The sequence below is a fragment of the Notolepis coatsorum genome (genome assembly GCF_963971535.1).
Source record: "Notolepis coatsorum genome assembly, chromosome: 3".
Lineage (NCBI taxonomy): Eukaryota > Metazoa > Chordata > Actinopteri > Aulopiformes > Paralepididae > Notolepis > Notolepis coatsorum.
Window position 1 is genome coordinate 33,835,107 of NC_140167.1, and position 14,798 is coordinate 33,849,904.

Here is a 14,798-nt window from a genome sequence, read left to right on the forward strand (position 1 = left end):
TACTGTGTAAAACAACATTTGCATATTATGTTTGTCCTTCAGGAAAAGGAGATGGAGAAACAGAAGACTTTGTACCAGCAAGCCAGACTACACGACCGAGGGGCTGCTGAGATGGTGCTTCAAATGATCAGCGCCAGCAAGGGTAAGGCAACAACACTCACCGCCCTCACATACAAATACATAAAAAGTATTCACCAAGTAAGCGCTTAATCAGTTTTGTATGCTTCTTCTCATACCCCAATTATAAATAGGCCTCCCTGTATACCTGAATAAAGAGGACATCTTGTATATATCTCATATTGAATCTTAACTATCATTAATGCACAGTGACTGAGGCAATGCAGACTACAAAAACCACCAGTAAACAGGCCTATGTGTTCTAGCTCATAATGGTGTTTCAGCTTATAATGGTATTTCCTAGTTAGCTCGTTCAGATTTCTCATAATCGGGATCAGAGCTTGTCCAGGTTGTTGTAAACAGGGCATTATGTTCAAATGAGATAACTCAAAAACGTAATACTGAAGTTTTCTGAATACTACAGGGATATTGGTGTATATGAATATAACAGTACGTGTGGGATTTCTCCCCCTCAGGGCGGCTTGGTCCTATGGTGACCTTCACCCTCAAGCTGGGCATCTCCATTCTGAATGGGGGGAACATACTGGTCCAGCAGGTACACAGCTCTGTTCTCGCATAACAGAGTTTGTAGGCCTATATTGTGTCAATGTCATTATCACACTGTTCTTTTGGCTTGTCACATTATCACCTTATTTACTGTACTTTTGGCCTGTTAGATTATCACATTATTTACTGTACTTTTGGCCTATCACATTATTTACTGTACTTTTGGCCCGTTACATTATCACATTATTTACTGTACTTTTGGCTTGTCACATTATCACATTATCTACTGTACTTTTGGCTTGATGCAGAAAATGCTGGACTACCTGAAGGAAAAAAGAGATGTTGGATTTTTCAAGAGTTTAACCGAGCTGATGATGTCGTGCAGGTAATGGAGGCGTCACATACACACTTTCATCTCCAACTTGTTTTTGAGACTATTTACTCAAAACAAAAACATTCCCTGAAATACATTATTGACGGAAGTAATTTTGTCTCCTCCTTCCCTGTCAGCGTGCTGGACTTGAATGCTTTTGAAAGGCAGAACAAGGCGGAGGGTCTGGGGATGGTGACGGAGGAAGGATCAAGTAAGTCAGGAGAGCAAACAAGAGATGGTCCCACTTGTTTTCCTTCCAACCCAACATTGGTGATCAGTTGACCTTCTCTTGATCCTCCAATCAAGAGTTGTGATTGGAGGATCAAGAAAAGAGGGCAGGGTTTGAGATAGGTCAATTAGCTCACTGTTCTTGATGAAATCGATACAAAGAAAGATGAAGATTAGGCCTTTGTGACCTAAAAGTAGTACGAAAAAGAAACGGATGCATACAAGTGGTTTCAATTTAGATTATTTATGATCCTGACTATAGCATGATGAGCCATGTGTTCAGCTTTGTATCATGTGCCATTGTGCTAAAAGGGCTGTAGGCCTACAGACAAATAATCAGTTTTGAGAGCAGGTTAATCGGCCTACTTTTTACAAACCCGTTCATTGATACTTACATTGTTGTTACAAGGCTGATCCATAACGGACTGCTCTGATTAAAGGTGTATGCATTACTTGAGAGTGAACATGAAATAGAGAAGGTAGTGTTTACACATTCCCAGTTTAATTTCTCACAGCAACAACCAAGACTTTCCGACCAGTCCCTGTTATATAGTGAAACCCCCCAGTCAAAAGTACAGAACACTTGAACACGTTGTAGTGACACGGTGTCCCTCCCACTGGCCCATGCTGTTGTTGTCCCTGAAAAAAGCCCTTTTTAATTGGCTGAAAGACACAGCTTGACGACACATTCGCTCTTTGGTTTGTTGACGGATAAGCCCATCTTCATGTCACCTTGTGTGTCACCAACACGGTCTCATCAGAAAACATAGCTAAAGTACCAATCGACCACAGGAAAAAGGGTACATAATGTACGTTATGTTATAGCCATAAGTAATATATTTACTTATTGTATAAGTAATATATTTACATTTTGTAAATCGGTGAACGTCCAAAACAAACAGCTTGACTGGGAGTTGAACTAACGATGCTTGTGGTTGTGGGCACGTGCTCTCACCACTAGACTAAGCCACCCACCCTGATACAAACACAGCAATATATAATGTAATCTATGTACTTATTTGTAAATACGTAATTATGTCAATATATTACTTATTTGCAATATGTACACATTGTACATTTCCTTAACATCAATATAATACTTGTGGCTATAACATAACGTACAATATGTGCCTTTTTCCTGTGGTCGATGAGTACGTTATTTACATATCTTAAGCGAGATCGGGCTAGTGTCACTTGTGCGCCGCCATCATTGTCTATGTGTGTGTTCATCACGCAGGCCAACCTGTACTACTGTATGTCTCAGCCCTGTCTGGGCGTTGTCTTGTCTACTAATACACAACACCGCTCACAGCTACACCTCAACGATAATAAAGACATCACAAAACCCACATAAAGTCTACAGAAGCTATTCGATCTGATGGGGGTACATACAGTATGTGGATATGTTCCTCCTCATGCTCACCTCGTGAGCTCAGGCATAAGTGATGGTGACTGTTTAGTCCTGTACCGTTTCTCACCGCCAGTCTGAACACCTGCCCTAGCGTGCAGGCTGTGCCTGATTTACACTTCTATTAATACTCTATGAGCATGTCGGTGTCCTCGAGTGATGTCAATTATCTATATACATATATATCATATAAAGTAGAACTATTTCCTAGAGTTTTACAGTAGAGATATCGTTCTCTCGTGTTCCTACTTCTTCTGATTGAAATTCAATGTCTTCTCCTTTGCTTATGTCTGCTTTCTTTGTTCTTCTGATCATGTTTTTAACTCATCGGTCGCAGTCAACGTGAGTGAGCGGGGTAAATACATGGTTTAGATTCTACTCGTCCTTTTTTACGCAGTGCCTTCATCCTGATTGCTCTTCGTCCACCTCCCTCCTCCTCCTCCTCCTCCTCCTCCTCCTCCTCCTCCTCCTCCTCCTCCTCCTCCTCCCTTGTCTTGAATGCAATTATAACCCCCTGCCGTGCTGGACTGAAGGAACACATGCATGCTCCTATCACATCCGGACAGATGTGTAGAATCCATCCCCCCCCCCCCCCCCCAAACTGACTCTTACTCTCTCCCTCCCACCTTGTATAAGAAATTAGTGCTTGTTGTTTTGTGTGGGCTCTGGGTATGTGTATCTTTAATGTCGATGATACTAACTCAAGTAGTCTTTGGAAGGAGTGTGCAATAAGAATAAAATAAAAAGTTTGGTTTTTGTATGAAACAAGCTCAGTTTTATTCCTATTACTGTCATTTGTATGAAACTATGCAATGTATGGGTGCATCCGAGCACCTCCTCCATACAGTTCATAGTTTCCCTAATGGAGCTTGAGAAATAAACGGCCACTTTGGAAGTGACAGTTTGCAAGCCATGGTCCTTGTGTTTATAAACTTTATATACAATGAAGTGTGTGTGTGTGTGGGGCGGGGGGGGGGGGGGGGGGTGGGGTCTGACCTCCTCACAGCCAATAGGGGCAGTTGTCAATGTCATCTCCTGTCCCCAGGTTCCAAGGTGCTGCTGAACGACGAGTTCACTAAGGATCTCTTTAGGTTCCTGCAGCTGCTCTGTGAGGGTCACAATAATGGTAGGCGGGACATCCCCATTATTCACCTCACCCAAGTAACCCCCGTGCGGTGTTACTCCCACCCGCGTGCCTCCGAGCAATATTACCTCAAAAAACTACTTTTCAATTGGTAAACTTTTTGAACAGATCTTCTCTGGATCCTCTGCTACTAATTATTTCAACGTTTTCCATTTTACACTCCCCTTCTATTCAGATTTCCAGAATTTCCTGAGAACTCAGACGGGGAACACGACCACAGTCAATATCATCATCAGCACTGTGGACTATTTGCTAAGACTCCAGGTGATATAGAATTTGTCACACAGTACTTGATGCATGAGATTCACACAAGATGGTACACTGTATTATGCATGTTTGATTTTATTCACGCAACGTCTCTCATCTCTTGTTGTACCAGGAGTCCATCAGTGATTTCTACTGGTACTACTCTGGTAAAGACGTGATGGACGAGGCTGGTCAGAGGAACTTCTCCAAAGCTCTAGCCGTGGCCAAACAGATCTTCAACTCTTTAACTGAGTACATACAGGTATAGTACCACACTGCGTTCCACCCGCAGGTTTCAACAGCACTCCCTATGCAGTTGGTATGGGTGCGTATTGTCTGTGATCACAACTATGAAATACAGATTTTTGCTCTGTTCCTGTTCTGTCTGTTCCTTCTCTGTTCTACTCGGTCTGGCCCAGGGTCCCTGCATCGGGAACCAGCAGAGTCTGGCTCACAGCAGGCTGTGGGACGCAGTGGTGGGCTTCCTGCATGTGTTCGCCAACATGCAGATGAAACTATCACAGGTAATAGGCGCCATCTGTAGTAATAACCCTTTTTGATCCAATCTATGAAATCAAATATCATTTGTATATATTGTTTTTCTTTTTTAAATATCATTACTGGTACAGTTTATGTCTTTGAGGGTATTTTCAACCTGCATTTCCTATAAAGCATCTATAGCCACTAGAGGTCTCTCCTTGACCGTGGGTGAATCCGGGCTGCTCTGAAGACAGCCGTGTCTCCATTAGCTTAGCTATGTGATGCATGTCTGCTATGGGGAATCTCAGTCGCCTCTCCTACCAATAAGCCAGGTGTGAGATTAGAAACCTGTCCAACCACCTCACCTTATCTCACGGTCATCCGCCAGGCGAGGGCTGTCTGCGGGAGCCTAGACAGGACAGGTGGAGGGTCTCGGCTCATCAAAGTCCATCCTCAGATTTATGACAAGCTGAAAGCCTGCGCCGGGGAGCCCCTGAAATGAGTCAGTCTAACCCAGCCATCTGTTCGCAGCCGGTTGAATAATATTAGGGCATGTGCTGATGGATGGACACTAGCTACAATAGGAGGGCCCTGCAGGCCCTAGCAGGGACCTGGAAGGGCCCCATGCTTCTAGGTGGCCTTGATATCTCCAAATGCCACTCAAAGTTATTAAGCCAGGGCTTAATATTGTATATTGGAGATACATTGTTATATACAGTCTGATATATACTGCCTGATATACATTATACTGTCTGATATGTACTGTCTGATATATACTGCCTTGGTCTTAGTCTGTCCATTATTTGTGACTACGGTTCTCCACTTGTTAATGTTAATGTTATTACATATTTAGGTTTTAGATTCTGAGCTGGTTTAACTCATTCATCGCCATACGCTTTCCGTATCTCTGCCGCTTCAGGCCAGATTAAAATGGCCCTTTCCGCGGTGTTTCACGATGTTTGCAGAGCTGTGTGTGTGTTCTGTATTATAGCTGTGGAGACAATGGTGTGGCTCATTTGACAGACACTACTTGTAGTCCAACATGGAAAAAGGAGTTTGTTTCTACACACTGTAGTTTGTAGTTTATTACACCCTAAACATCGCGCATTTCCAAGATAATCCAGTCTTTTTCCATAGATCGCGAGATATGTGCAATACGCCCGAATCATTCTGGTTGATTCCCTGAAACCCCAAAAAAACTCCCAAATCAAAGGTATATACCATATACACATGTCATGTGCTTCCACAAAATTATCATGGGGGGGGGGGAGTCTTACCCCGAAAATGTGATCGTTACAAAACGCTTGGTTTATGTCCGCTAAAGTAAGAAACTGTGATCGTCAGAGAAACATGTTTCAGGTTCGGTAAAATAGACATAATCCAAAAAGAATAATTCCAATGATCCCATCGGCGATCGCGATTACTCGTGTATATGTAATTACACGTGTTTACGGGACAGTATAGGTTTTGAGGCGAGCAGATCTGCTTGCGATTGCTTTGCAAGAGCTCCTCCCCACAGAGCGAGCCTCGATAGTCCGGTGCATTCATTGTCTGTCCTGATCCCTTTCTATCAGAGTTAAAAAGGTAGACGATACTGCCACCTGGTGAGATTCGATCGGCATTGCAATTCCAACGTATGTAGCTGTGCCACAGTGATTCAGAGAGCTCCGGCCGAGTGTGTAGAACGGGGATCAAAGGAAAAAGATCAAGCCATCTAATTGGCGGCCAATGAGTTAAACATGAGTTAAACCTTATATTGACTATGTCAACAACAAAATACAATTCTGGCACTATATCGTTCTAAAATCTGTTATATATATATATATATATACATATACATACATACATACATACATACATACATACATACATACATACATACATACATACATACATACATACATACATACATACATACATACATACATACATACATACATACATACATACATATAACAAACAATTGTTTTTGTTCTGTTTTTGAATAACAGTCATGTTATGTTCAGATTTTTTATTGTTTATTGTTGTATTGTGTTTCACATTGCGGGACCCCCTTGAAAATGCTACGCTACATCTCAAGGGGTTTATCCTGCAAATTTAACATTTCCGATACATTATCTACATATACAGTATAATAGATAATGTGCAGATGGTTATATGTGTGTTTTCCTACCAGGATTCCAGTCAGATAGAGTTGCTGAAGGAGCTGCTGGACCTGCAGAAGGACATGATTGTGATGATGCTGTCCCTTCTGGAAGGTTGGTTTCCTGCTGACTCACTGGCACCGTATTAGATCTGCCAGGACTTTATGAGTGACATTGCTTAATCTGCACGAGGAGTCCTGTTTTTTTTTTTTTACTGGTTGTGTACTGGCAGCTTCTGCTTTGGTAACCTTTCTCTGTTCCTCTACAGGTAATGTTGTCAATGGAACTATTGGAAAACAAATGGTGGACACGTTGGTGGAGTCTTCCAGCAACGTTGAGATGATCCTCAAATTCTTCGACATGTTCCTCAAGCTAAAGGATTTGACCACCTCGGACAACTTCAAGGAGTATGACCCTGACAGCAAGGGGGTCATCTCCAAGAAAGATTTCCAGAAATCCATGGAGAACCAGAAACAGTATTCTCAATCCGAAATAGAATTTCTTCTCTCTTGTGCTGAGGCCGATGAGAATGACATGTTCAACTATGAGGAGTTTGTGATGAGATTCCACGAACCAGCCAAGGACATCGGCTTTAATGTAGCCGTGCTCTTAACCAATCTCTCAGAACACATGCCTCATGACAGTCGCCTCGCAATGTTCCTTGACTTGGCTGGGAGCGTTCTCAGCTATTTTGAACCGTACTTGGGTCGCATTGAGATCATGGGTGGAGCCAAGCGCATCGAGCGAGTCTACTTTGAGATCAGCGAGTCTAGTCGTACTCAGTGGGAGAAGCCTCAGGTCAAAGAATCCAAGCGACAGTTCATCTTCGATGTGGTCAACGAGGGCGGGGAGAGCGAGAAGATGGAACTCTTCGTCAACTTCTGCGAGGACACCATCTTTGAGATGCAGCTGGCTTCTCTGATATCAGAGCCAGACCAGGTGGAGCGACCAGAGGAGGACGAGGACGACAGTCAGAGCGTGGCGGAGGAACTGGAGGAGGAAGAGGAGGAGAGCGTGATGCTGGAGTCCTCGTCGGCCTTCACCATCGCCTGCATCTCCATGAGGAAGAGCTTGGGGAACTTCCGTCAGCTGCTCACCTTCAAGAGCATGAGGCGTCAGTACAGGAAGTTCAGGAGGATGAGCGTGAGGGAGCTGGTGCGAGGCTTCTTCTCCTTCTTCTGGATGATCATCACAGGCCTCTTCCACTTCCTCTACAGCCTCGTCTGGGGCTTCTTCCACATCCTGTGGACCACCATGTTTGGCGGCGGCCTCGTCGAAGGGGCCAAGAACATGAAGGTGACCGACATCCTGGGCAACATGCCGGACCCCACCCAGTTCGGCATCCACGGAGACGTGCTCGAGGCAGAGAAGATGGAGGCGAGCGAGGCGTCGGCATTGGCCGAGATGAGGCAGATGGCCCCCGGCGACACGGCGGAGGCAGACCTGATGGCGGAGCTGCTCAACATCCAGGCCAAGCGGGAGGGCAAGCACGGGATGGAGCCCGGCCTGGGGGACGTGGCCGAGGTGGTGGTGGGGGACGCTCCGTCCATAGCCAGCGCCGTCAGGCAGAAGAAGGCACAGGTCAGTAAGTCATGTTCAGTCACTGTATGCTTGTATGCCGTGACAAATAAAACTCTTGACTGACTTGACTTGAAGCTACTACATGAAACATCAATGTCACCCACTCTTTTTATGACAAAAGCAAAAGGTTTCAGACTGTAGGAGAATTTGGAATGCCGGATATTCTGCCCTTTCTTACTAAATGAATCATGATTTCTTAAACGTTTTCCAGTCAGGGACCCTTTTCTTTTTCTTTTTTCTCTCATCGTGGGACCCAGGATCACTGAAACACGTCACAGACATATTTTTACTGATCGTTAAAACAGTATTCCATGTGTTGCAACAGGAGGCAGCGAAGAAAGCCGCCAATGGAGACTACCAATCGGAGTCAGAGAAAGAAGAGTGAGTGTTCTCAACAACATCCTTCATCTGAGTGTTCTTAACAACATCCTTCATCTGAATGTTCTTAACAACATCCTTCATCTGAGTGTTCTTAACAACATCCTTCATCTGTCTGGGATCACAACAGCTCATTTGATTCTCAGAGCGAACCGGTCCCGCCTCACCGCTAGCTAACAGGATTTGGTTTGCTCCTGGTGGGACATGAACTGATTCTGAGAGACAAGGGGGCAGTGTTGGAAGTGTGTGTTGCCACGTGCAGGTGTTCCTGGCTGTATTTCAAATGGTTATATCCCTAATATATAATATAATGGCTAATGGGGATCCAAATAAACTTAAATAAATATATCCCTTGCCTGTTTGTAATATATGTTGACGTACATTAATTATTCATGTTTGTGTGTGTACGTGGGTGTGTGCATGCATGTCTATGAATGTGTGTGGTCCATCTGTGTACGTGTGCCTCTGTACCCACTAATGCATTTAGCATCCTTTCCAGACAGTATCTTGTGTATCTGTGACCTTGTCTTTGTCTGCCTGCTGCATCAATCTGTCTTAAACAGTGACTGACTATGCTATCCAGATATAGCATCACAAATTTGAAAAAATAAATAAATAAAATGTTAATGAAGAGCGGTAAAAGTTAAGTTGCCCTCTAGACTATATTCACATACTGACAAATGAATGTCAACAGAACAGAGTAATGTGCTTCACAAGCATTAAATAGACTAGTAGACTAAACTGAACTAATCTAAACTAACTAAACGTACGTCGTCCTAAAATTGTAATGCATGGGGGACCCTGATGTAAACAAGACGAAAGACTTTCTCTGGTCTGCATCCCCTTAACAATTGTGTGTATTGAGCTGTACTGTATTGTACCCATTCTGCAATCTGTTAATACAATTTTCAATCAATCAATCAATCAATGGAGTGTAGGCCAAATTGTGTCAAATTCACAAGTTGGGGTCAAGTTTACAGCAGTCAAGTTTACAAAAAGGAGTTTGTAAATGAACTATTGTTTTTATGGCGTTTGGACCTCTATCCTTTTCCCTGCATGTATTCTAGCATGCTGCGTGTCTATCCACATAATTTCCACCCAGCTACTGTACGTCTGGGTCTGTGTCAGTGTGTCGCTCACAGTTCTCGTCTCCCATTCCAGCCATGAGGACGGTGAGAAGACGGACCAGGACAAGGCCAGAGACGAAGCTCCTCCACAGCCGCCTGCGGAGGAGAAGAAGCCTCCTAAGAAGAGGCCTGGTCAGAAGAAAGAGCCCCCTGAGGCCTTCATGGCCAGCTTCTTCGCCGGCCTGGACGTCTACCAGACCAAGATGCTGGTCAGATGTTTCCCCTCAAATGTTCTCGCCTACAATTGTTTGATGGCCTCATTGATGGTTTGATAAACCTTTCAGGCAAATAATTATATAAGTCCAATTGGAGTTTACAGATCAATTCATTTTAAATTGAATTTTTTTATTGATTGTATTATCTGAAACTTGTAACGTTACATTTAGAGTATTATTAGCAAAATGTCGAATGGGAAACACTAGAAATGGACTCATATGGTTACCAGTTTGCGGGATTTGATTATTAGAATAGTATGTTATTAGGAATTATTAGAACCCTGACCAAAACGATCTCTAACTGTGAAGTGCAATATTACTAGTATGCTTAAAGCGGCACTTCACCAAAAAACAATGCTAATTTGTTTTGAACATAATCTTACACACAGTCTCCAAAAACATTATTGAGAGTAAATTAGTTTGAATATGGACACCAGTGATGTCATCTGGGATATTGAATCCCTGTGTTAATTACAGCGCCATGAAATTATGTAGATGAGAAAATAGCAATACCTTGTCTTATAGGGACTGCTACCTTATCATTTAATTCAGCTGTAATTAACACAATACAAGGATTCAATGTCCCTGATGACATCACTGGTGGCCATATTCAAACTCATTACTCTCAATAACGGTGAAAGAATGTGTGCAAAATAGTTATTTTTAAGGTTATTTTTCAAATAATTAGAATAATCATAATAGAATAGTATGAGTTCATGTTCGTCACGGTTAGCGCTATTGGTCATATATTGGTTGTATGACTTATATGAGTATCATTATCTTCACAGAACTACCTTGCCAGAAACTTCTACAACCTGCGCTTCCTGGCTCTGTTTGTTGCCTTTGCCATCAATTTCATCCTGCTCTTCTACAAAGTAAGCTCCTTGTTCTGGTATCATGTCATATGGACCTATAGTAAACATAGGTTCTAATTTGGTAGTCAATATAATGGAAGTTTCACTAAATCCTGCACAGTGTCCTTGCAATTCAACACAGTTTTTTAGGTGTGGAGTTGTTAGCCTATATATATATATATGTAACGGATGGTATCGTGAAGCGCAGTCAAGAAGGGCTGGGGTGAGTAGCGGTGCTATGGGTTAAACTCACTTGCACATCCTCAAAAGACGCATAGACCCATTACTTAGAAGTGAATTCACCTCTTGGTATAGCGGTCTGTGTTGCTGCCCGCGGTATGGGAGACCGGGGTTCGACTCCCACTCGGGGCATTGAAGTTTGAGGTGACGTTGTCACAACCGTTACAATGGTGCCGATTGACCCGGATGCCTTGGGTGGAGTGGAGTGAGTTTGAGAGGGTGAGTGTAACGGATGGTATCGTGAAGCGCAGTCAAGAAGGGCTGGGGTGAGTAGAGGTGCTATGGGTTAAACTCACTCGCACATCCTCAAAAGACGCATAGACCCATTACTTAGAAGTGAATTCACCTCTTGGTCTAGTGGTCTGTGTTGCTGCCCGCGGTGTGGGAGACCGGGGTTCAACTCCCACTCGGGGCATCGAAGTTTGAGGTGACGTTGTCACAACCGTTACATATATATATATAGATATATAGATATAGAGTGTTATAGTGCAAGAGTATAGTACAGGATTCCCTTAAATATTGAATCTGTAATACCATCAAACAATGATTTTTGTCAGGTTGCTAAGAAAGCTAGATTCTTTAGGAAACAGCGTAAAATTCAGAACACCTGGGTTGTCAGTTGTAAGGTTTTCATTAAACCTAATGGTGCACCTGAAAATTCCTATGGGTTGTGCATTAGGAGCATGGACCAACTGGAGACATTTGCCAGAGACTAATAAGCTCACTGTCCATCATTGGTGCTCAAGGATCTACTTAAAAATGGTATTTTTCACGGCATGTTAAGTATTGTGCCTTAACACTTTGAGTGCCACGCAATTTGGTTATCATTAGCCTTAGAATGCCAGCTTTCTGGTAGTTTCCGTGGTCGTTGCATTTTGTTTGCGAAGCTGTGTGTGTGTTCTGTATTATAGCTGTAGAGACACGGTGTGACTCATTTTGACAAACATTACTTGTAGTCCAGCATGGGAATAATAGTTTGTTTCCACACGCTGTAGTTTGTAGTTTATTACATTTATTTATTATTAACTCAAAACTATGATCGCGTTTGCCGAGCATGTTTTTCGTCCGGTGAAACACAGAACTGTGATCGTTAGAAAAACACGTTTCAAATTCGGTAAAATAGATATAGAATGTACCTTACCGTAGCCAAGCAGACACGATCTGCATTGCGTTCTAATGTGTGGGGATGGTCGAAAATGATGCAGATCGCTCTGGGCAAGTCTGTATAGCGGGGATAAAAATAAAAAGATCAAACGATCCAAAAACAACTTTTAACGTTTTTGGCACTCTACGGTTGGCCGCCAAAACGACTTTTTACGTTTTTGGCACAGAATGTGTTAATATCAAAAAACAATAACATTCATTATGAACTTTAAGCCATTTGATCCCTCTTCATCTGACTGTTATAATTCTGATGTTGACCCAGATTTAAAATTATATTCTTCAATTGATTCAACTAAGATCTGTAGTTCTTATAGTGAAACTAAATTCAATAACCTCAGTGTTTCAATGCCTCAAAACACTTTGTCCACTTTTCAAATAAATCTAACAAATATGATACATTTACCCATTACTTATCTACACTTAAACATGAATTTTCTGTTATTGCGTTGTTCGAAACATGGCTAACAGAAGATTCTTTTTTTTATCCACTTTTTTTCCTTATTTTCAATATTCCAATTTCGTGTATCCAATTCTCCCCTCCCCTGTCTTGAACTTTGCTCGACTATGCCCCCCACTGGTTAGTTGTAGAGAGGATAGAAGCCTTGCATCACGGGTTCCCTCCGGCACATGAGGAGGCAGCCTGTCACATATTTTCGCCTGCCAGCACGGACTCTCATTGGCGAGGTGTAACGCATGGGAGGCTCACACTACCCTCGCCACTTCCTGTCTCTGCTGTGCAGGCGTCTCCCAACCGACCTGTAGGGGTCGCTGTCCACAACGTCCAATCCCCACCCATCGACTTCCACCCGCTGACTCTGCCAAATGAGCCAGTACGACGGCCGGTCCAAGCCGAAGGCAATGCTGAGACTGGGATTCGATACCGGAGTCTCTTGCATTGGTGACGAGCGCAATCCCCGCTACGCCACCCAGCCGCCTCCACTAACAGAAGATTCTAACGTTTTTTAGAATGTGAGGCAGAATAGATATGGAGGCAGAGTATCATTGTTTATTCATGGTGACTATGAATTTAGAAAGAGGATCTCTGTCTGAAGCCTGATATGTCTGAGGTTGAATCTGTTTTTTGGAGCTCTCTGGTATCTCTGGTGGCAAGAATATTATTGCCTGTGTTGTTTACTGCCCACCTAACTCAGCCATTAAAGATTTCAATGAAAATGTGCTCGGCTCTCTTGATCTGATAAGCAAACCATTAATATTAAATAAGTCAGACCTTATTTCAATTCTCTCTAAAGATCAGTAGAGCTAAACATGCTCAGAAAATTATCTACAAAACAATCATGAGCAAGTCAAATATCGATAAATTCAAGAAAATGCTTGCCAATATCTCATGGAATGACTTGTATAAAGAAAGCAATGTTGATTTTGCATACCAGTATTTTATGAAAATGACTTACTCCATGTTTAATGAATGCTTTCCTTTTAGCGGTTCTACTAAAAAACACAGTTGTGACTTCAATAAGCCTTGGTTTACACCTGACTTGCAGAAGTTGCTGAGGAAAAAGAATAAATCATATAAAAAGTATATTTCAAATCCTACTCCAGCCTCTCATGTTGGTTATAAATCTTATCGAAACAAATCATTCCATTAGATCGGCCAAAAAGAAATATTTCAGCGAGGAATTTAAAAGGTGCTCAAATGATAGCAAAACCACCTGGAAAGTAATACATCAGTTATTGCAGAGAGAAAAGGCTTCGTCAGAGCTGCCTCCAGTCTTGACAATTCCTTTGATATTGCTAAAAAGTTCAAAGATGATTTTTTTGTCAACATTGGTAGTAAACTAATAAAAAAAAAAAAGTGTCACACACACACGCGCACACACACACACACACACACACACACACACACACACACACACACACACACACACACACACACACACACACACACACACACACACACACACACACACACACACACACACACACACACACACACTTACTTCTTACTCTCACATACTCCAACAAGGTCCTTAGATTGATCTTGTTTTCCAACTTGCTATATGTAATATAATTATGTTTATTATTATAGGTGGAGGTTTCTTATAAGCCTTCTGGGCTTTTCTGCCTCTTCTTGCACTGTATATCTTTTGTACTTTACAGTTGTCGTTATTGTGTTGTTGTTTTTATACTTTGCGAAAAATTTATAAACTAAACTAAACATATATGCAAAAGAGCCCTGCTTGCTATTGCACATTGTTTACATTTTTTGTTTTGGTCTTATGTGTTGGTTGGAGTTTAGTAACTTATTATACTGTTTAATTCTCCCTACCTCTCTTGGTAGAACCTGAATCGATGTCTAAATCAATGCAGAGGTGAAAAGTGTGTGCGGGAATTGACTTTTTTCTTTGGAATTTGATCTCCGGAGGGAATGATTCCCTGCACCACAAAAGAGACAAAGCGGAGACGAAGTGGAGTGTGTATTGCCTTCTACTCCTTTCAGAGCCTGAGTTGTCGCCCGCAATAACAACCCCTCCCCTACACACACTCAACTCCAACCCACACATCAGACCAAAACAAAGTGCAATACCAATCCGGGCTCTTTTGCCTATAGAGGTCGCTGTTTGACCGCATTAC

At 42.5% G+C, this 14,798-nt stretch overlaps 1 protein-coding gene across 1 annotated transcript in view; it reads left to right on the forward strand.

Annotated features, from left to right (window-relative positions):
• Positions 1-14,798, forward strand: part of LOC311225759 (ryanodine receptor 3) — a gene marked incomplete at both ends in the record, with an annotated part of 274,770 nt that overhangs the window by 224,796 nt on the left and 35,176 nt on the right. Inside the window, 14 exon segments of the mRNA XM_084311153.1 lie at positions 43-142; positions 594-673; positions 933-1,009; positions 1,135-1,208; positions 2,971-2,988; positions 3,679-3,759; positions 3,953-4,041; positions 4,157-4,285; positions 4,443-4,547; positions 6,680-6,761; positions 6,916-8,228; positions 8,554-8,609; positions 9,768-9,942; positions 10,737-10,823. Of these exon segments, the coding sequence (XP_084167279.1) occupies positions 43-142; positions 594-673; positions 933-1,009; positions 1,135-1,208; positions 2,971-2,988; positions 3,679-3,759; positions 3,953-4,041; positions 4,157-4,285; positions 4,443-4,547; positions 6,680-6,761; positions 6,916-8,228; positions 8,554-8,609; positions 9,768-9,942; positions 10,737-10,823 (2,466 nt within the window).